The sequence below is a fragment of the Sorex araneus genome, chromosome 1 (genome assembly GCF_027595985.1).
Source record: "Sorex araneus isolate mSorAra2 chromosome 1, mSorAra2.pri, whole genome shotgun sequence".
Taxonomy (NCBI): Eukaryota; Metazoa; Chordata; class Mammalia; order Eulipotyphla; family Soricidae; genus Sorex; species Sorex araneus.
Genome location: NC_073302.1, coordinates 57,988,042 through 58,010,909, shown reverse-complemented (window position 1 = coordinate 58,010,909; position 22,868 = coordinate 57,988,042). Strand labels below are relative to the sequence as shown.

The following is a 22,868-nucleotide window of genomic DNA, read 5'->3' as shown; positions in this document are numbered from 1 at the left end:
CATGCTGCTAATATAAGACCCCCAACACTCCAAAAGAGAATAGTGTTTAGAACAACCCCTGAGCAGCACATGTGGACCAATCCCACTCCCCAGCCCCACAGAAAACTGAGGCCATAGAGATAGTACAAGGATTAAGACAGGCCTGTGTTGCAATTGGCCTACTAGTTCAATACTGGCTGAATATATGCACCTCTAAGGCTCACTTCTGAAACAAAACAGGAATATCCCCTGAGCACCTCCAACTACTCGGGAAGGAGGTGGGGTGGACACCCCACAGACTAATGTGATCCAAGCAAGAAATACAGGCACCACAATGCAACAGATAAGAGATTTTAAAAGAATGTAAAGAAGATCACTGTGGTCAGATAATGCATAAATGAAGAATCTCAATGGAAATATAAAATATAAAAAATAAAGAGAAAGCAATATTGAAGAACAAAATAACTGAAAATAAGAAATTCAATACAGCTCTTTAACATCACTCTAGAGCAAGCAGGAGAATAGGCCATCAATTATTAAAAGTAAAGTAAAAATTTACAAACATTAATCATCACACTACTGAACAATGAATAAGTCAAAGAAGAAATTAAAGAAGAAATCAAATATCTTGAGACATGTGTGGCAATAGATGTCAAAAAAGACTGTGATCATTTCACTATATAGATATATTTATATGTAAATGTTTAATAACTTATATTTCTGAAGCTAATGTGATATTATTTGTCAATTACTTTTCAACAGAAAGGTTAGGGTGGTACAGAAAAGCTTTTGTTTTTGTTCTGGAGGGAAGTTTCATAGAGTAAATGCCTACATTACAAAATGAGAAAAATTTTAAGCTGCCAAACTTCAGACTTTGAGGAACCAGAAAGAAAGAACACACCAATTACAAAGTTAGCACAAGGTAGGAAATAACAAACATCAGAGCAAAAATAAATGAAATAAAGATGAGAAAGAAAATAGGAAAGACCAAAGAAAGAGCTACTTTTAAAAATATAAACAAAACAGATAAACCTTTTTATTATATCTAATATATAAACGAAAGCACTCAAATAAAATTATAAACTAAAGAGGTTTCATTATAACCAACATATACTGAAAGGAAGGACCACAAAACTATTAGAAATACCAATGTAATAACAAATTGGGTAATATCGAGGAATGGAATATGTTCTTAGAAATAAGCTACTACTAGTGAATAATAAAAAAATGGAATATCTGGAACAGAACAATTATAATTAAGGAGATAAAATCATTAATTGAAACCCATTCAGGAAAAAAAAAACTCAGGACAGATGCCTTCATGGATGAATTCTACCAAACAGGGCTTAAGGTACTTGCCTTGCAAGTTACCAAGCGTGGTAAGATCTCTGGCACCGCCTATGGTTCCCCAATATTCTGGTGTGTGACCCCACAAAAAAGAAAGAAATCCTTCTCTCTTCAAATTAGTCTGCCTTACTTGTGGACAACACTAGCTTCATCCTCAGCCCCTGTATGATCCTGTATGATCTCCCATGACCTGCCAGGAGAGATCCCTGATCAAAGAGCCAGCAGTATGCCCTGAGGAGCCAAAAACAAAATTAAAAAGGGAGTGGAAGTATGCATTTTGGGGAACAGAGAGATAGTATAGCATGGAGGAAACTTACAAACAGCCAACCTACTGTCCCCAGCACTAATATGGCTCCTGAACACCACCAGGAGTGATCCCTGAGCACAGAGCCCAGAATAATACCATCAGGTGTGGCCCAAAAAAGCAAAAGTAAGTAAAGAATTGTAAATTGTAAAAGTAACTTGTTATTATTAATAACAATCTTTCTGAAAATTTTCCAAAAAAGCAAAGGATCACAAGAAAAATCATTCTGTGAGGTCAAAGTAGCCCTATTGCCCAAAACAATAAATATGTCAATACAATCGCTATCAAAATTCTATTAGCATTCTCTGAGGCTAGAAAACATTATTAAAGTATCTACAGATCATGAAATAACTTAAATAATCAAATTAATCTTTTTTTTTTTTTTTTTTTTTTGCTTTTTGGGTCACACCTGGCGATGCACAGGGGTTATTCCTGGCTCTGCACTCAGGAATCACCCCTGGCAGTGCTCAGGGGACCATATGGGATGCTGGGATTTGAACCCGGGTCGGCCGCGTGCAAGGCAAACGCCCTACCCGCTGTGCTATCTCTCCAGCCCCAAATAATCAAATTAATCTTTAGAAATAAAAAGGAAGTGATCCCCCTCACAGGCACAAAATACACAACATATAGTAAACAAAACTGCATTACGCCGGAGAAGAGAACAAAATAAGGCAAACAGATCAATAGAACAGGCTGGAGATCACAGAAATAACTTCACACATAAATATAGATAGTAAATTTTAGACAATGAAGTCAAGAGAATACAACAGAGAAAAGAAATCCCTTCACCATATGTTGCTGGGAAAACGATACAGCTACAAGCCAAAGAATGAAACTAGAAAATTATACATAAAAATAAACACAAAATAGGGCTAAAAATTTTTATCAGGACCTGACCACATGAGCTACATAAAATAAAACACAGGCAATATATTCCATGACAACTGCCTCAGTAGTATCTTTGAGGACTTGATTCCAACACCAAGAGAAACAAAAGCAAAATACTTTTAAAATGTGACTGTATCAAATAAACAAACGAAACCTGCTACATGGCAAAAGAAACTTCAAGAGAAGTGAAGAATCATCCCACTGATTCTGAGAAATTATTAGTATGTCATACATATGAAAGGAGTTAAGAACAAAGACATATAGAGAACTCAAAGAGCTCAACATAGCAACAAAAAAATAACCCCCAAAATTAGAAGAGACTTCTCTATAGACAATATCCAGATGGCCAACAGGCACATAAAATAAAAAAGTTTATCATCACTATTAAGAGAAACATGAATAAAATCACAATGAGCTAAGACCTTAACTCTATGAGAATAGCTGATACCAAAAAAGACCTGAAACTAGCATGCTGACAGGAATACTGAGACAAAGGAAACCTCAGATGCTATTGGTTCTATGAAAACCAATATGGAGGTGCCTCAAAATAACAGAAATACATCTACCATATGACTTCACAGTTCCATTCTTCAGTACCAAACTCAAGAATATAAAAATAATGTTTTTGAAGTACATGTGTGTGTGTGTAGGCATGGGTCCGAAAGCTAAATGTCTGACACAACCCTATAAGCTGATTGTGCCACAACAAAACTTTGTAATCATTAGTGCACCACAACAACCTTTGCAAGCATGGCACCAAATTTAAGTGTGGATCCCTGGTAAGCTGTGAAAAGAAAATGTGTATAAGCATCATAGGGAATGCAATTCCTGCTCTCCCCACAAAACACTACAAATAAATGCACAAATATTGCAATCAAGTGAGCAATCCCTAGTCACTGTAAGAACCACAGAGGGGTGCCAGTAGGGATACAGGTAATGAAAAAGATGCACTTTGTTCTTTGCACCAATATTCACAATAGCCAAGATATGGAAAGAACCAAATTGCCTCAAAACAGATGACTGGAATGAAAAAAAAATGTTAAAAATATACAACAGAATATTGCAAGCTTGATCAAAGACCACAATCAAGAAGTGGGATTTATTCCAGGAATGCAAAGATGGTTTGATACCTACAAAATCAAAGTGATATGTCACATTAACAAAAGGGATGAAAATAAAATCATGATTATCTCAGTAGATGGCTGGAAAAAAAAATCACCTGACAAAATTCATTCATGATAAAAATTCTTAATAAACTGAGTACAGAGAAAGCACACCTCAACATAACAAAGGGCAAGCCTCCAGAAACACTGTATTATATACAACAATCTGAGACAAGCCTCCAGAAACACTGTATTATATACAACAGTGAAAAGTTTTTCCTTTAACACCAACAACAAGACAAGGATATCTGTTTTCACCACTATTCAACACAGACTTGACAGTCCTACTCAGAGCAATTACATAAGTAAAGGAAATAAAAGGCATACATATCAAAAAGAAGTGAAACTGTCTCTGTAGATGACATAGTATATATAGAAAATCATAAAGACTCCATATCAAAAAATTGTTAGGATAAGTAAATTATGTAAAACTGGAGGGGAAAAATCAATATACAAAAATCAGTTTCATGTCAATGTAATTTAAATGAACTAGACAAAAGAGAAATTTTTTTAAAAATTTGTAATTGCATCAAAAACAATGAGATATCCACGAATATACTTGGCCAACAACATTAAAAATCTATACACTAAAAATCCTGATAATAGAAACTAAAACAAATAAAAGGAAATATTTTTAAAACACTATTACCAATAAACACTAACCTGTCAGTGTAAAAATACCTATATTTTAAGCTTTTTAACATTTTTCAATTATACCTAATTTTAATTGCTCAATTGTTAATTAGCTTACTCACTACAAAATCCCACTAATACATGCAGCCAAGCAACAAATCATAACTATTCTCTTTAACTGTAAAAAAAATCAAGTATTCAAAAAGATCTAAATATACAGAACTTTAAAATCGAAGTATCTAGATATACAGAACTTTAAAAATTTCCTCACTTTCTTCTCTATTTCAAAATTTAACTGTATGTATTATCACTGAATTTATTTTTAGTAAAAGGATTTACATAGTAACAACAGTTCTAAAATATCTCCCCAACTTCTCTATAAGTCATTCTATACTTTTTCTGCCCTCTTTTCCAACAATGCTTTCTCACATTCACTCATGTGTATTGTTCATGTTCCCCTTCATCCCTCTCTCATATACACACTCACATACAAAAGGTGTTTTAAGAATACAACCCAAATCTAAAGAAAACACATGATTAGGATCCTGTACCAACGCTGCACAGAAATTACACAAACAAGGTCAGAGAAACACACACACACACACACACACACACACACACACACACACGTGCATGAGATATCAAGTTCATTTCTAAAGCTAAAACCAGTTGAATAATCATTTCTTCGATTTGTGAACTCGGTAACTTTAACCTCAGAAAATAACCCATTTCCTCCTTTATAAATGCAGTAGGGGAAAGGGAATGAAGTAGAGGATAATCACATCCATCTTATATGATTCCATTATATGAAAGAGTTAGAAAAAGACACCCATAGCATAGTGTTGACAGTCAGATTCCAAAATTCCTGCTATGATTACTGTCACCACCACCACTAATGGTCACAATTTTGAGCAAGTCTTATTAATATCTAATGTAGTTCCACAATAAAGAGGAAAAGTACAGCTTGGAAGAACACTCAGAGGGTGGGAATCACTGGGTCTGGATTGCTAGTCCAAGCACCAAACTGCCAGACCCCCAATGCTACAGAGTCTGGCTGGAAGTAGCCCTTGGCCCCGTCCTTTACCCAAGCACCACTCGGGAAGCCACCCAAAAACAAATGAGAAGACATGCCACAAATTATATACATATATATGTGCGTATCTATACACATATAGAAAAAAATTTTAATCATCCTGAAAATGCATCTAGTCATTATTTTTGAAATCAGAGGAGGGAGAATTTATTTGTTCTGCAGTACTTAATACTCCATTTGAGAACTGTTCCTGAAAAGAAATACAAAGTAAATAAACACGTTTCCCTTTTCCATCATGGCAGATGTTTTCAAAACAAAATATACATATTGCAATATATATAAGATGCTGTTTTTCGAAGGTTATGCAATACTCAGATTTTATCATAAGTGGATTTGATTAAAAGAAAATGTCAACTGGGGATTGGGGATTTCTTTCTTAATACCAAGATATTCTTTCACCAATGTGGGAGGTTTATTTTTTTTTTAGTTGTTTTGTTTTCAATATTATGCCCTTAAAGGAATCAATGTATGTTAATTGACTGTAGTAATTGTACTACAGCTGCTCTAACATTAGTGGATATAAACATTTCTTACCAAGTTACGCTTTTTCAGTGGAAGAAAGTAGTAATAATGGCAGAAAGAAAACATCAGTGCATAACAAGTAAGAAGTTCAGTGTAGAAACACAACTGCAGAAAAAGCCAATGATTATCTTCACCAACACAATTGTTAATCCTAAAGAAAAGAATAAAAAAGAAACAATATTTTAAGCTGTAGGAAGACTGTAATTTGTGGATTGGTAAACTAAAAACAATTTCATAGATGCTTAACTTCATGAAATTCTGCTGAAGGTATTCAGATAAAAAGAGTACGTAGGAAAAGATAAACATAAATTCTCCCTCACATTTATAAAGGACTTTTATTTTATTTGACTAAAAAAGCCAGTATAGATGATCTCTCTCCAACTAACAATAACTAACAATGGGAGGGGGAAGAGCAGATATCTCTTCTGTTTCACTGATACGGAAACAGGAACAAAGGAGTCGAGTCACTTGTCAGAGTATGTACAGTGAGAAAACAGTGTACATGACAATAAAATCCTCTCCTGTGTATAACGACTACAGCATTCTAGCCATGAAGAGCAATCTGAATGATTCAGAGTGAGATCACATAAATGTGTCCCTCTGACATAATTGCTAAGTACCCGCTTTTTTTTTTTTTTGGCTTTTGGGGTCACATCTGGCAATGCTCAGGAATTACTCCTGGCAGTGCTCGGGGATCATATGGGATACGGGGATCTAACTGGGGTTGGCTGTGTGCAAGGCAAACACCCTATCTGCTGAACTATTGCTCCGGTCCTCTGCTACTTTTCTGACTTAAAACTTATCCTTAGATACAGAAAATAAAGGTACATCAACGTGATTTGCAAATCCTTAGAGACAGCCAGGAAGATGGTAAAGAAGATAAGATGTGGTGCATGTGCTGCTTTTGTCCATGTGGTGCCTGAGCACATGTGTCACCCGCATCTCCCTGCTTGAGATGGGGACTTCCATGCTTTCCTGTCTAATGCTGCGGTGTGTGTAGTGGCTCTCTCTGCCCTTGGAGAAGCCTGCATTCTCTATTGAGCATGTTATTCTCTCTCTCTCTTTCTCACTCTCTCCCCCTCCACACCTTCAAAAACCCTCCAAATAAAATCTGTTTTACTTCGGGGGGGGGGGGAAATAATAATAAGATAAGATGCTTGCCTGGCACACATGCCTGAAGCTAATTTGAATCCCTTGTACTGTGTATGGTGCCCTGAGCACCAGCAGGAGAAATTCCTGTGCATGAAGGAACCAGGAGTAAGCCTGGGGCACCATCAATGTGATCCAAACAACAGACTCTCCTTCTGCAAACAAACAAATTCTAGGAGCTACACTAAAACAACAGAGAATCCTAACTAGGGAAGAAAGGATTAATGTTATAATTCCAAAATTTTCAGGGCTAATGCAAACTGGGTATTTTTTTCTTCCACATCTATTCACACAAACTTACAATGCTTTATAATTCAGCAGAAACTCCTAGTTCGAAATTTTTAATTACTTTGCATAAAGTTTGCATTTTAAGATGTTGTCAGTTTTTGTAGTTGTTGTTTTTGTTTTGGAGTTACCCCTGGCTATGCACTCAGGAAACGACTCTTGGTGGTGCGTGGGGAACCACATGGGATGCCGGGGATCAAATTTGAGTTGGCCACACTCTACCAGTGTGTACTACCAGTGTGATAGCACAGTGGGTCAGCAAGGCAAGCACCCTACCCACTGTACCAACTCTGGTCAGTTTTATTAGAACGCTGTCATTGTTATTTTAATGTTATAACAACTTTTTGAAAAGTATAATAAAGAACTGAACTGAAAAAAAATTTTAAAGGCATGCCTTAGGCTTAAGAGCTCATATGTTTTAAACTACAATTTTTCTTGTGCTTTATTACTTACAATCAGGGTTTTCAAAGACATATGCTTATGTATGAGTTCAGAAATAAATTTCAAAAGATGCTGCTGGAAAAATGAGCATCCTCATCCCATCCTTCCTGCTCCCAAAACTTGATTCTATAAAAACTTGTTACAATCAAAGAATTTTCACCCCGAACCCTGTATCTTATTTGGAAAAAAAAAATATATATATATATATATGTACATATATATGTGGGCTGGAGTGATAGCGCAGTGGGTAGGGTATTCGCCTTGCACGTGGTCAACTCAGGTTTGATTCCTCCATCCCTCTTGGAGAGCCCGGCAAGCTACCAAGAGAATCTTGTCCACACGGCAGAGCCTGGCAAGCTACTCGTGGCGCATTCAATATGCCAAAAACAATAACAAGTCTCACGGTGGAGACGTTACTGGTGCCCGCTCAAGCAAATCGATGAGCAACGGTATGACAGTGACAGTGACATATATATGTACATGTACATATGTATACACATGTACATATATGGATATGTGTACATATATATGTATATGTGTGCGTGTTTTGTTTTGTTTTTAGAAAAGGAAAAAGGAAAAAGGGAAGGAAGCTTCTCATAGTACAAGAGGGACTCACCTAAGCAGGGTTCCTCTGGCATTCCTAACCTTTAAAGAAAACTAACTTATTTAATTTAGACAGACCTAAGACTTCTTTGCATAACAAACTGTTTAGCATCAGAAACACAAAATCTCTGAAGGTGATGGTGGGCAGTTAAGATGTGATTTGTGAGTGTATCAGAAATTCTCTGCTGGCAGGTTACATTGTATGTTTCTTCATTCTCAGAATCTCTCTGCAGTGCTCTATTAGGGAACGTAACCATGCTAATTCCTAAACCAATTAAGCTTCCTAGCCTATCCTCTTTACTATACTCCAACCCTACCTACTTTCCCTTATGCTTCCACCATCATTCTGAGAAGCCAATTAAATCTATGGAAGCAAGAGGCCAAGAAACAAAGGAATCACCCCAATTTAAAATATATGTTAAAATATATAGTCACCAACTTAGTCTTTAGTCCTTAAAATTAATATTAAAGATCTCTAAAATACTAAACATTTCCTAATTGATTGCTTATTGCTTTATTCTTAAATTAGTAGATTACTGCATTAGTTTCAAAGGAACTACTAACCTTCAACAATACTGAAAACATATATTTTTCTTTTTAAAATTTATTTTCCACTTCAAACACTGTGGTTTACAAAGTTGCTCATGATGATTTGTTATAGGCATTCAATATTCCAACGCCAATCCTACAACCACTGTCACCTTTCCTCCGCCAGTCTCCATTATCCCAACCACCCCTCGAGCCTGCCCTGTAGCAGGCCCACAATAATTTATTTATATTGCTCATTACCACTAAAGAGAACATGTTTTTAATAATAAAAAAAAAAAACTTACTCTAGGGCAAGGGAGATGGCACAAAGGACTGGAATGCATGGTTTGTGCACAGGAGCCCTGGATTTTGCTCCCCAGCATAGCATGGTCCAAGCTATGCTACCAAAAGTGACTTCATAAAAACAAAAATATTACTCTTAAGAACATAAAAAATTAGTGTTTCTGGTGTGATTACCACTTACCTAAATACAACTTTTACCTTATTACTTAAAAAAATTGTATTTCTTGGGTCAGAGAGATCGCTCAACTAGCAGAATACATGCTTTGCATGAGGGAGGACTGGGTCTGAGCCCCAGCACCCACAGTCCCCCAAGCACCTTAGGAATGACCCCTCCAATCACATATATATGTATATGTACATATATTATATGTGTATATATAAGTGATTAGGGCAGCCCCCAAGCATCACCAGGTATAACACCGTCCCCCCAAAAATACCCACAAAAGTACTTTCTATTTCTATTGCAACTATAAGCAGATCTTTGATATTTAGAAAAATCACTTATGAACCAACTTGTTAAATTCAAGGTACAATTTTAAAACATCAACTATAAGGTGTACACTATATTATCCTGTTAACAGAATTAAGACATCAAAAAATTATATATAGTAACAAAGTGATGCTATCCAAAATGTTAATCCCAGAAACTACACTCTATTGAAATAGTTCTCTAATAACAAAAGCCAAATTTCCAGTAAGTGTGCTAATATTAACTTGTGCTATCAGAATGTCACCAAAAATAAGGAAAACTCTACATTAACAGTCTAAGACAAAGCTAAACTCTACCCTTGAGTCAACTTTAGAAAAATGCAACTATAAATTTACAAAGTCCATTGTGTAATTAACTTTGTATATATGCATGCATGTGTGTACAAACATAAATATATGTATGTAGATATTTATAAAGTGCCACATTATACCAGTTTAAATATTTATACAGCAATCCCATGCTAGGAAAACAGAATTAAATACAATATCTTGTTCACAGATTTTTGTGACAGCTTTGAAATGAGATACAATGCAGAGTTTTCACAGCATTTGTTTTCAGAATTCTATTTCTCAACTGAATGTTTTCTTTAAATATTACAAGAGAGCCCCCTATTGACAAAAAAATGTTGGCAGTTCAGTAGAATAGGCTAACTACACCAATGACACACCCAACATACGTGTAAGGGTTATTCCTATAGTTAACACAAATACTAAGAGGTTCTAAGCAGGAGAAAGGTACCAGGGTACGTGATCTGTGTTAATTTTTATTTAAGTGAATAAAAACAGAAACACAACCCAAGTGACGTATGTGGTTTATTACAAGTAGAAACTTTAATTTTTAATTGCTTTTTACGTGTCAGATACTGCACTGTCTTATATACATTGCCTTATTTAATATGCCCACCTTAGAATTCTTATACACTTAAGCACAGTTTTTTGTTTTCTATGCATACAAGTTTCAAAAAAGATTATGATAACTTGTAAAATTACTTTGGGAGTTAACAGGATCATATGATGAAATAAAGGTATCCTTAGTAGTTACTTATTAATCAGTATAGGATAACATTTGATTGAAACTCTTAAGTAATCAGCTCTATTTTTCACATTTTTTTTTTTTTTTGCTTTTTGGGTCACACCTGGCGATGCACAGGGGTTACTCCTGGCTCTGCACTCAGGAATTACCCCTGGCGGTGCTCAGGGGACCATATGGGATGCTGGGATTCGAACCCGGGTTGGCCGCGTGCAAGGCAAACGCCCTACCCGCTGTGCTATCACTCCAGCCCCAATTTTTCACAATTTTCTTAAAGGTGAATTACCCATTTCTTACCATGGACAGTGATGATCCATTCTCCTAACACAGTGGCCACAACGGCTGCAGTGATGGGAACGCTTTGGTCTCATCAAATTACACTTGTTACATAATTCCCAGAACTCCCTTTCTAAAAAGAGAAATCAAAATTCATTAGTGAAGGCCAAGAAGTATGGTGAAAGTTAACAACTTTAAAATATCGTAAGGCGAGGGCAGAGAGACCGTCTCATGGGCAGAGTTGCTTGCCTTGAACTGGGAGAGCCAGGTTCGATCCCTGGCATCCCATATGGTGTCCCAAAGCTCCAGGGATCCTGAAGCACAAAGCCAGAAGTAAGACCTGAGCACTGACAGTGGTCCCCAAAACAAAATTTTTTTTAAATATTTTATAGGAAATGTTTGATATCTAAGCAATGCTGCCGCTTCTAAATCTCCAGCTTAAATGTGTTTGCCAAAAATGGCGTTACCCTTGCCTATGGGTGTTTCATTTTGTAGGCATCTAATTTTGAATTTTGCAAAAACAAGACACTATTAATAAGGGACAGAACACAAACTAAGGGACAGAAACACAACATATTTGGGGGTGGGACATACTGCTAGAATGGTAAGTAAAATTTTATAACAAAACCATAAATTATTTTGTTAAAAACAATTTAAACAGAAGAGTTTCTATAATTTTACTACCCAAACATTTCTTTTTCATTTTTGGGTCACACCCAGCGATGCTCAGGAGTTACTCCTGGCTCTGCACTCAGAAATTATTCCTGGCGGTGCTTGGGGAGCCATATGGGAGGCCAGGGATTGAACCCAGGTCGGTCGAGTGCAAGGCAAACGCCCTACCCGCTGTACTATCACTCCATCCCAACCCAAACATATTTAAAGAACATGTATGCCCTGAAGAATAGGGGCAGGGCACTTTTCTTGCATGCAGCCAACCCGGGTTTGATCCCTGGCACCCCTATGATCCCCTGAACCCCACCAGGAGTGCAGAGCCAGGAGTAAGTCCTAAGAACCACTGGGTATGGAATTCCCCCATCCCCATTCTTTCTGAACAACAAAACAAGATTGAGAAATAGTTTCATAAATTAGTAAGTTAAAATAAATCCTATAAACTCATAAGAAAAATAGAGATGGAATCCCTTACCTTCCCAAAATTATTTGGGTGGAGGTTCACACCTGGCAGAGCTCAGGGAAAACTAAGTGTCAATTATTTACATGTGGGGCTCCCCACATGTAAAGCATCCACTCTAGCCCTTAGAGATCTGTCCCATGGTCCCAAATTTTCTTTCTTACTAACAGCAAATCAATTGGGAATACGCATAAGGTAAGATTGGAGAAAGACACCAAAGGGGTTTAAAGGTATCAGAATAGTTTCAGAAGTGATGAATACAAGAATTTGGGGGAAGGTGAAAGAAACCTGGCAATGCTCAGGAGTTACTCCTGGCCTCTGAGCTCAGGGATCATTCTATCACGTTTGGGGGACCATACGTGATGCTAGGGATTGACTCCAGGTCAGCAGCATGCAAGACAAGTGCCCTACCACCGTACTATCACTTCACCCCCAGGAATCTAGCCCATGTTAAGAGAAAATACTATTTAGTTCTGTAGCCAAAAAAGAAAAAAAATGTTTTAAGAAATGAGAGAAAAGCTTTTTGTTTCCATTAGCGATTATTCTAAACAAACCACTGAAACTACCTTGGTAGAATGGAATAGTCACCTAACCAAAACCAAACAACTGCTATGTAATACTCAATATATAGTCTTTCCATTTGAGAAGAGAATTTTACGTTTATAAAATTCTTAAAAATTGTATTACTCATGTTTAAACTAAAGCTAAGTTCATTAAAAGTATAGACATAAGAAAATAACCTAATTCCCATATTCAGACTGAATCAATATTATTATATACAGACTTAGATGTAAATACTAAGTGAAACATTTAGTATATTTAGTGTCACTAATGTTTACTATTAGTAAAACATAAAAAACTATTATTTTAAAACAAAAGATTCTGAAAAGAAGATAACAGGAATTGTAAAAGATACCCTGTCTTGAAGTTAGGGTGCTTGCCTTGCATGCCATCAAGCACAGCTAAAGCTACATCACATCTGAACCCCCAAGCATTTCCAGGGGTGAATCCTGGACACAGCCAGTTGTGGTCCCAAAATCAAATAGAAACACATAAACAATCAAAAGGAATATCCTGTCTTAATCCCTAATGTCTGGCAATGGCAATCCCTAGCATCCCATAAGGTCGCCTGAATGTGCTAGAATGATCCCTGAGCTCAGAGGCCAGGAGTAACTCCTGAGCGTTGCCAGGTTTCTTTCACCTTCCCCCAACATTATCAACATAGCGGAATCTTAGTGGGAAGGGAGGCTCAGAGGCCCGTCCCTGCAACTCTCACCCAACCCTGCTACTGATTCAGTGCTAGGGCCCTGGAGTGCCTACTCGACCTCCAGGGAACAATCATCAGTGAGGTCATGTGGCACCAGGGACCAAACTTGTACTATCATAACCCTACGCTATAAGCCAATTGCTAGAATTTTTCTATTTTATATAGTGTTTTGGGTTTTGTTTTGTTTTTTTGAGCCATATCCAGTGGTGCTCAGGACTTACTCCTGGCTCTGCACTCAGGGCTCATTCCTGGTGCTCCACCCAGGACTCAGTCCTCAGAGATAAGAGACAATGCCAGGACTGGCTGCATGCAAGGCAAGGTTCCATCTTCTGGCCCCATATTTTCTCTTTTTTTTTTTTTGAATGACAACTGCTTGGGGCACCATGCAGTGCTGGAAATAGAACCTGGATGCCTTTCATTTGAAGCAAGCACTCCAGCCCTTTCAGCTACTTGCTGGGCCCAACATAAGGAATTTTAAGTGGGGGAAAGTGTTGAAAAAACATTCTGCTATAGTTGTTTCTGGAGAAATCAATAAAGTTTGAATAAACCCTCCAACAAACTGTTAGCTCCAGTATGAAATGAGAAAATTTTTCTCTTACTATCGTTTTAATTTAAAACTTTCACTTTAATTATTTTTTCTTTGTATCACTGGAGATTGAATTCAGGGCCTCATCCTTGTGAGGCAAGAGCTCTAACACTAAGGTATACCCCAACCCTAAACCTTCATTTTAAGATAAAATTCTCTTTCATTTCTCACTTACTCTTTTCATTTAAATGAAAAACATCACATGAAATAGAAGCAATATTAAAGCTTATTTGAAACACAGTTAAGCAAGTGTTGGCATAAGAGAAATGAAAACTCATTTAATACGAAATGCAGCACAATGTCACATGCACATAAGTTTTCTTTCCACAGCCCAGATGTGAAAAGCTAGCTGTGTCCACATCCCAAGGTCAAAAAAATTGACTTTATAGTCAATCCTGTGTTACTTAATAAAGGGACTACTTCCAGGAAATGTATTATTAGGCAATGTCTTCATTGTGTGAACGTCATCAAACTTAAGTTATTCTCCAAACAGTACTTCTCCATTTCTTTGGCACAGTAATTTAGAAGACTAACTTAGAAGAGGAAGGAATTAGGTCGTCCATGACTCCTTATTGCTCCTGTACTACACTTGCTGTGTGCATAGTGTTATGCTTGAAGACTTCTGTATTCTCACGGTGCCAGATAACAAAGGGTTTTAATTTGTAGCCTGAAACACTGTCTCCAGGCAAGACTGTTATCCTGTGCTTAATGCCTGGAAAGCTGGCATTAACATAGCCACCTCATGGAGTCAAGTCTTTGTGGGCATCCCTTGCCAGGTTCCATCCACAATGAGGATTTGCTTGCTCAGTAATTCTCCACAAAGAGCTATCCAGAGTTTCCAAGTATTTTACATTAGCACTCACAAATATACCACTCATTTTCACATTATATAATGAATCATAACTGTTAAATTCGCAAAACGCAGAGCTAGCAGTAAAACCTTCACTGTCGTCAGGTTCAGCCTTTTCCTTCAATTATCACAAACTTTTTCCTTTGATCATAATTGTTACAGTTCTTAATGACATTCTCTCTGATCTGAAATCTATGTCACTGAAGTTTCTCTACATCTCTACAAGCCTTTCTCAAACTGTTGTTAGTCTTGCTGCTATCAACAAAGTAAATCGTTTAACAGGCTCTGTCATTTGATCCTTTATTTCCTCAATATCACAATTCTGGTGGATGGGACATGTCTGACTGGCCAGAAATATCACCCCTGATTTTCCACCTCCCACAGTCTTTGATCACCCTTTGATTTCATTTCCGGGTCAGTCAGGTGACCTCTTAATGGCAAGGTTGAGGGTATTTTGTATGCATAAGGGCACTGATGAAAAAAACAACCCAAAATTAATGAAGGGCAAGAGACAATGGTGATATCAAAAGGCAGTGAATGGGAGGTAGACAGGGCTGCTGCTGCAGCTACAGAAACACTGCCTGTAGGACCCCCACATACGCGGGGAGGCTACTGCGCCTCCAGGCAGTGCTGAGACTACTGTCACATCTCTGGCCCACGCTGACTCAAACACTGTCACCAGGCACAAGACTGCATTGCAAAGAGCAGTCAGGAAGCAATTCTCTTTGGTGAGTCAATTTTCATTAACAGACAACATAAAAAAAAAAAAACTACATTATGTTCTTAAATAAGAGACTTAAAATATAAATACATTCTATTCATTTTAGGTCGTTTTAGAGAAATCAGCAGATCATTTCCTAGAGAATCAATGACTTATTTCAGACCTAGAATGCCGCATCTTCGGAGAAGAGCTTTTTTTTCTATCATCAGAGAAAGCCTCTAATTTTGTAGTCTGTACTAGCGACTGGTAGGGCAAATTTAGTCCACCACCTGTGTTTTTATATGCCCTGTGAGCTAGGAATGGTTTCTATAATTTATAAAAATTTATATGATTGGGGGGAAAACAGTAAAAATAATTATCATAATCATAGTCACCATTTTATTTGTGGCATATAAAAATCACAGTATTCAAATTTTAGTGTTCATAAAGTTTTGTTTGAAGGCAACTATGCCCACTCATTTAAAGCCATTATTGATGACTGCTCTTGTCTTACAATGGCAGAGTTGAAGAGTTTTAACGGAGACACTATAACCAAAAATATGGTTCATGAAACTGAAAATATTTACCATCTGGCCCATTTAACAATCAAGAATTTGCTGATGACTTGTCTGAGTCATAAATGTATTTAAATAATCAGCAAGATGATGATATTCGGCAAGATGCCCTGGCAACCTTCATGACTAAAGAGTAGGAGAGTTCCTTCAGTTGAGTATTAAGATATTATACAAGTATCTAAAACAAGAATATAAAATGCACAATTTACAGACTTTCTCTCTCTCTCTCTCTCTCTCTCTCTCTCTCTCTCACAAACACACACACACACACACACACACACACACACACACACCCTACGTGTTTAGAGAAAAAAGAAAAAGCTACGGCAAATACCTAGAAATTCAAAGTATCGTGTGTGATTTTCCCTTGGGTAGCAAGAAAACCATCCACTCAGTTTAACTTATTCTACATACCTCTAAAACACTTCTTAGTCTTTTCCCTATCCCTCTCAGGGTTTACTCATGCGCAAATACATCTTGAAGATTAATAAATACACTCTCCAAGACATATGTCTGAGGAGTATTTCTAAGACTTCGCATTAGCAATCCAACAATATAAAATAAATGCTTGCAGGAGAGAAACCCCAATGAAATTATAGTTGTTACAAAAATAAAAAAGATATTTTTCTAAAGGAAGAAATAATCAACACATTAAAAAAAAACTAATTCCAAACCTACTTGAAGTTGTTTACAATATAAGCAAATTAGAACTTGAAAATGCCAAAATCAATACAAGGTTTGGTAGGGGATAAATACCAGTGTCTCTTACAGATCACTTTCCAGATCCTGATCACTAATAACACAACCATCTTTACAGTTTGGGATAAAATTTCAAGGGATGGTATGAGATAATTTTAAAATGCAGCATAGTTTTAAAAACTAGGAGATTCTTCATAATGTGGGTTTAAGTAACTCCAACAGTGACAAAAATGATGAGGTGACACAAGACACTGAAAATGAAAGTAATATTTATTTATTTCAAACATGCAGTTGAATCATTTGAGTGCTATAGATATTAATTAATCTGAATAAGGTCACAGACACTAAAGTTACTGTTTCGTTAGAGAACAGAATGGCATAAAATTTCCCAGTAATTCAATAAAAATGATTAGAAATGAAAGTAGGGCTGAGAGACAGTTCGAAAGAATGAAGCAGATGGAGGAGCAACCAACAGTCCCCTGAGCACTACCTGGTATGGATGTAAACCCCAAGGGCTACAAGAAATGGCCCCCAAACCCTAGAACCCAAAATACAAAATAAAATATGAAAGATTAGGGCTTATCCCTAATATCACTATTTCCTTTTTTGAATAAATATATGAAATTATTCTACCGTAAAATAAATGTCATTATTCTGTATAATTCTTTAGTCATGCTGCATTACTTTTTCAGTAATTTAAAAAAAGAAAAATCGGGGGCTTCTCAAGCAGTACTCAGAGGCACAGACTCACTCCGAGCAATACCTGGCCATCCAGGGCGGACAGCTCAATTCTAGGGTCCAGCAGTGCGTTGGCTACTAGGACATTACTGGTAGAGTTTGGAGAATTCCAATGCCAAAGTTAAATGGGAGCCATGCAACGACAAACATCAAACTTGGGACCCTGCGCATCCAATTCAGGCACCCCTAACTCCTGAGCTACTACCAAGGCCCAAGATAATTAGGGAAACAATAACAAAATGTACATGACAATAATTTTCCCCAAATCAAAGCTCAAAAAATAAAGTTAAAAAGTTAAAATTACATAGAGCCATGGTAAACAATATGGGAAAAGATTTGGTCTCACTGTAGCATTATGACAACTGTGTGATGTATTAAAACAAAACAAAACAAAAACCTCTAAATGTCAAAATGTCAGCTAAAACCAGACATAGTAACTGACATCCAAATACTCAGCAAGATGCCCTGGCAACCTTCGTCACTAAAGTCTATTAGCTAAGGTCACGCATAGTTTTCATGCAAGCAACTGGATTCACAGACATAGTCTATTTGCTATTTGATATTCTTTGATCTTTGATAATCTTTGATATTCTACCGTTACACCCCCTACACACACCCCAAAACTGGCTCTGAGCTCAGAATGATCTCTGGTGGCAGTGCCCCAGGGACCATATGTGTTGTCAGTGATGACAAAGGGGTCAGTCAGGCAAGATGGCACCTTCACCCCTGTACAGGCTCTCTAGCCCCAATACTATTAGGAATTACCTCCCCCCCAAAATAAAATGTTAATGTTTTTAAATTTTTCATTTGCCATATTTTTAAAATCACAAAATTTTTCATGAAAAATGGAAATGCTGTCCCTTGAAAAAAATGTTCAGAGCTAAAACTACCAGAACTGCTTTATAATTTTGCTGTATTTGTGCAGTGAGTGACCACCCCCTTTAGATAAGACATGAGGTTTTCCATATCAAGTAGTTCCAAACTGGTTCCTCACTGATGTGCAGTTCTGACACATGGAGTCATCTGAGCATTTGACAACCAGTAACCAAGCAGATATCAGAACTGGGTCCTAGGGTTACAAAAAATCTGCTTCTTTGATTTTCTGGGATAGTGAATTTTAGAACTAAAGCCGATAAAGTGTTTACAAATTTCATAGAGCCTTTGCTTTAGGTTAGTTATGAATAAAGATTCCGTGCAAACTGCAGAATGACGCCGTTGCCTGCCCAGGCACACACCATGCACTCACACACAGTATCTGCTAAAGGACAGTGATGCTCCCTCTGTCCCCTAAGAAAAACCCAACAGTCAACAAAAATTTCAGAAATTTCTACAGCCTTGTAGACATTGTGTCCTATTATTCCCACTTAATCTCTAGACCCATAAGGTCAGGAAAGCTCTTAAATAATTGGTCTCAAAAACAATAATCAGGAACATAAGGAAGGTTCTGTAGGAATCTTGTCACTTAACCTAATTTCAGAAGGAATTACTATACTGATTCTCAGACTTCGCTACACAAGGGAATTATCTAGGATCTTTCCAAAATAGTGATACTTGGCTCTCGCCTCCAGGCACTCTGATTTAATTATTAGGTGAGTTACTGTGCTGCCCACTTGAAAACCAGTGAGCTACTATTAAAAGCATTCTGGTTCTATCATGTACAAGTCTTTCTCAAAGCAGGCGATACCACCCCCAGCCCTGCGGCTGCTGGAACAATCCTGGGGTGGGGGCTGGCTAGTAGTGTTTTCTGTTTGTTCACTTGAAGGATGCAGGTTTGCGGTACGGTGCTTAATAATATATTTCTGGGAAAAAAAGGGCAATAGGCCAAATGAGTTTGGGAACCACTGACATCATAAGCAAATAAACTCCTCATTAGAAGAAAGTGCATAGAGTTCTATAAGCTTATACGGCAAATGATCAAAAAGTGAAGTTCAGGAAAAAGAGTAACTATACCTGCCATGTAATAAAGCAAACACTCCATTTTTTTAGTTTTGTGGTTTGAATAGTTAGGCAGTAAGGTCAACTGACACTAGATTAAAGACTTTCAAAGTGTTAGCACCTGGAGAATAATACACATAATACTCTATTTACTGCTAACTCATTTATAAAATCATAAGTAAGTTGGTACCACCAAGAAAACTGCTTTTTTAAATAAAAAGGCAATTTCTTAAGCCAGGTGTGTGTCTTAGTGATACAGTGTCTGCTTCCACGTGTGAGGGTCTCAGTTTTGCTTTTGAAGTGAGGCACCACTTCAAAAGAAAATACTCAGATACTCAGATAAACAACAAATAACTATCTAATAACTAGTAAGTGATAGACACTGTTCTGCCGTACCCATGAGCAAAAAAAAAAAATGTACATGATCACAGATTTATGGGGGTTGGGGGTGAGTCAACTAACAAACAAGAAAATCCAGAAGGGGAAAGTCCGAGGGTGAGGGATGCAAGGTGTCACTTGAGATCTGCAATTTTAAATAAAGTCTGGAAATCAATCATTTGAGAATACTTCAAAATGACATAATATATATATATATATATATATATGTATACAAGGGATAAAGACATCATACCATACATATTTATCAAACTAAGATGTCAAGGGAATAAAATGCATTCAAGTTAACAAGTACATCACAGTAAAAATGATCACTCTAAAGATACCATACCTCCGTGTGGGATCTTAGGGTTCTCGGGGAGTCTTCCTGGGTCAGTTATTGAGGCCCTCACTAAGGCAACCAGGCAAAATATAGAAATTCCATAGAATACTTAAAAGAAAAAAATAAAATAAATTAACATAAACCCATTCAAACACGGTCAACAAACATCAAGTTTAAACTGAACACTTTAATATGATCAGGATAATTATCAAAAGCACACGGTTAAGTCATTTTCACTCATCAAATAACACCACCAAAAGGACTATATTAAAGTACTCTTTTTAAAATATGTTTTGCATGCCACTAGCTGATAAACTAATTATACATAAGGTTCTTCGTGTTTGTGTTTAGGGTGACTGGGAGCAAACCCAGAGCTTCACACATGGCAGGAGCATGCTCTACTGCTAAGTCACATCCTTGGCCCTAGGACAGAGATTCCCTATCAATGATGGTAGAGACAAAAATTTAAAAAACATTTTCTAAGTCCACTAATAACAGCAGCAAAAACAAAAACTGTTTTGTTAACTCTAACTGGCTATCTTCAAAACTTACTTTGAGTGAGTAACATTTGATTGCCCCTTTTGATGAATTTGAAAGTAAAGAATCGGGTCAGAGAGACAATATGGCACATCATGCACATGGCCAACCCAAGTTCGATTCCCGACAGACCATATAGTTCCAGGAGCACCTCCAGGAGTAATTTCTGAGTGCAGAGCCAAGAGAAATCCCTGGGCATTGCCAGGTGTGACCCCAAAACCAAAAAAAAAAAAAATCGATAAATGTTTGCATGTGAAAAGGAAAAACCAGAACCAGGAGATGGTATAGTCATTAGGGCACATGGTTACTCCCCACCTTGGTTTGACCCCCCAGTACCACATAACCTCTGAGCACTACCTAGTATAGCCCTTGAGCCCCTAAGCACTGCCAACTATTACCTAGAGCTTCCTGAGCCCCACTGGGCTGGCCCCAGAATTACAGGGCACAAGCAGTGACATACCTTCAAGCCTTCAAGCCCTAGCACTGAACCACCAGGTTAGGTAACCAAGTATCACCAGAGTGGCCCTAGAACCCTTAAGCACCACTTAGGAGGATCCCCTAAAAATAATTTTTAATGAATAATTAGAAAAATAGTAAAATACAGCAGATCAGTCAAGATCATCTAACTTCTGGAGGCCTGGAGAGGGATGAGCCACATCCAGTGGTGCTCAGGGGCTATGCTGGCTCTGTGGCCCAGGAAGACGGTTCCACAGGGTAGCAGCAGAGCAAATGCCTGGCATGCTCTAGGCTTTGAGTTCGATTCTCAGTACCATATAGTCTTGCTGCCTCCTTACCCTCCAGCACCCCCAGGATGTCTCCCAGAACAACAGGGCTTGGCACTGAAGCCTCAAACTGTTGGGAATGTGTAGGGATCGAGCTCTGGAACCTGTGAACCACTGGGGGTGGCCGTTACATAACAGAAAATCGAGAAGGAGAGAAAAGCAGAGAAGATGGCCTGGTATGTGTAATAGGCAAGTTGGTACTGATGCTAACTTTGTACTAATTGCATGGCAAGGGTTAGTTTTATCACTTGTGCAGAAATTAATTTCCCACAGCTCCTGCCAGGTCAAAATGATATACTGTCCATAAAAACTATAAAATGCCATGTATGTGTAAAATATATCATTTAAGTCTTATTCATTCTTTTAGCCATAAGCTATACATCACCAATAAACTATGTTAAAAACTCCCCATCCAGTTTAAATATTATTATCACCAATATCACAATCAATAATTTTATATGGTAAAATTCATATTTCTCAAAAATATACATCATCCTTAATCTTAAAACTCCTTCCAGACAGAGGATGTAGGTCAAAAGGTAGAGCACATGCTCTGGCATATGTGAGGTTCTGAGTTTAATTCCGGGCATCACAGGGCCCCCAAATGTCACTAAGTATTGTCCCCATAGTAATGAAAAACATTCATAACTCAGTAAACAGCAATATTAACATCAAGAATACCATAGTGGTATAATATTCTAATATATGAACAATGAGAAAAACAACTACATAAATAAAAGTTGATGGACTTACTTATTATTAATATGCCTGGAATATGTCCTTCTTCATAATGAGGAAAGAGGACAATTTTGGGGATTATAACGATATTGTATAACCAGACAAAGACAATCAAACCCATGCAGCACCAGCCATGCGGGTCAACAACAAAGTGAATCCGGAGACCCATTCTGCAGTGCTAAACCGCCTGCCAAGAAAAGACAGTCCTGAGAGGAAAAAAGAAAAAAAAGTATCACTGATGGAGGGAAAAAGCAGTTGAGTGAAATACAACAAAGTTGCTAGTCACTATAAAACAATACTGAGTTTTCTTTGTAGAGTTTTTCATTTAGTTTTTCTAAAATAAAATACTTTGGAAAGCAAAGTTTCAGGGTAATCTGACTCCACTGTAAACTTGGAGTAACAAATTTTCATACTGAACTACTATCATCAAGCATAAAATGGGATTTACCTCCTGAAATTAAATGTAATTCTATCTTTACCGCAAAAAAATTCACATGTAAACCCAAGATAAATGATTGCACACTGCCATCAAAAAGAGAAAAAATGATTTAGTTGTATTAATCATAAAATTACTATGGTAA

General features: G+C 37.3%; 1 protein-coding gene across 3 annotated transcripts in view; it reads right to left on the bottom strand.

Moving 5' to 3' along the window:
- ZDHHC21 (zinc finger DHHC-type palmitoyltransferase 21) overlaps positions 1-22,868 on the bottom strand; it is a 103,729-nt gene that overhangs the window by 63,090 nt on the left and 17,771 nt on the right. For all 3 annotated transcript variants that reach the window (XR_008629258.1, XM_055131935.1, XM_055131932.1), the window contains exons 3-6: positions 22,303-22,493; positions 20,240-20,338; positions 11,055-11,166; positions 5,942-6,080 (exon numbers count right to left, since the gene is read on the bottom strand). Coding sequence is in view for 2 of the 3 variants with exons in the window: in XM_055131935.1 (XP_054987910.1) it covers positions 5,942-6,080; positions 11,055-11,166; positions 20,240-20,338; positions 22,303-22,456 (504 nt within the window). In the remaining variant the exon portion in view is untranslated. The remainder of the gene's footprint in view (positions 1-5,941; positions 6,081-11,054; positions 11,167-20,239; positions 20,339-22,302; positions 22,494-22,868) is intronic.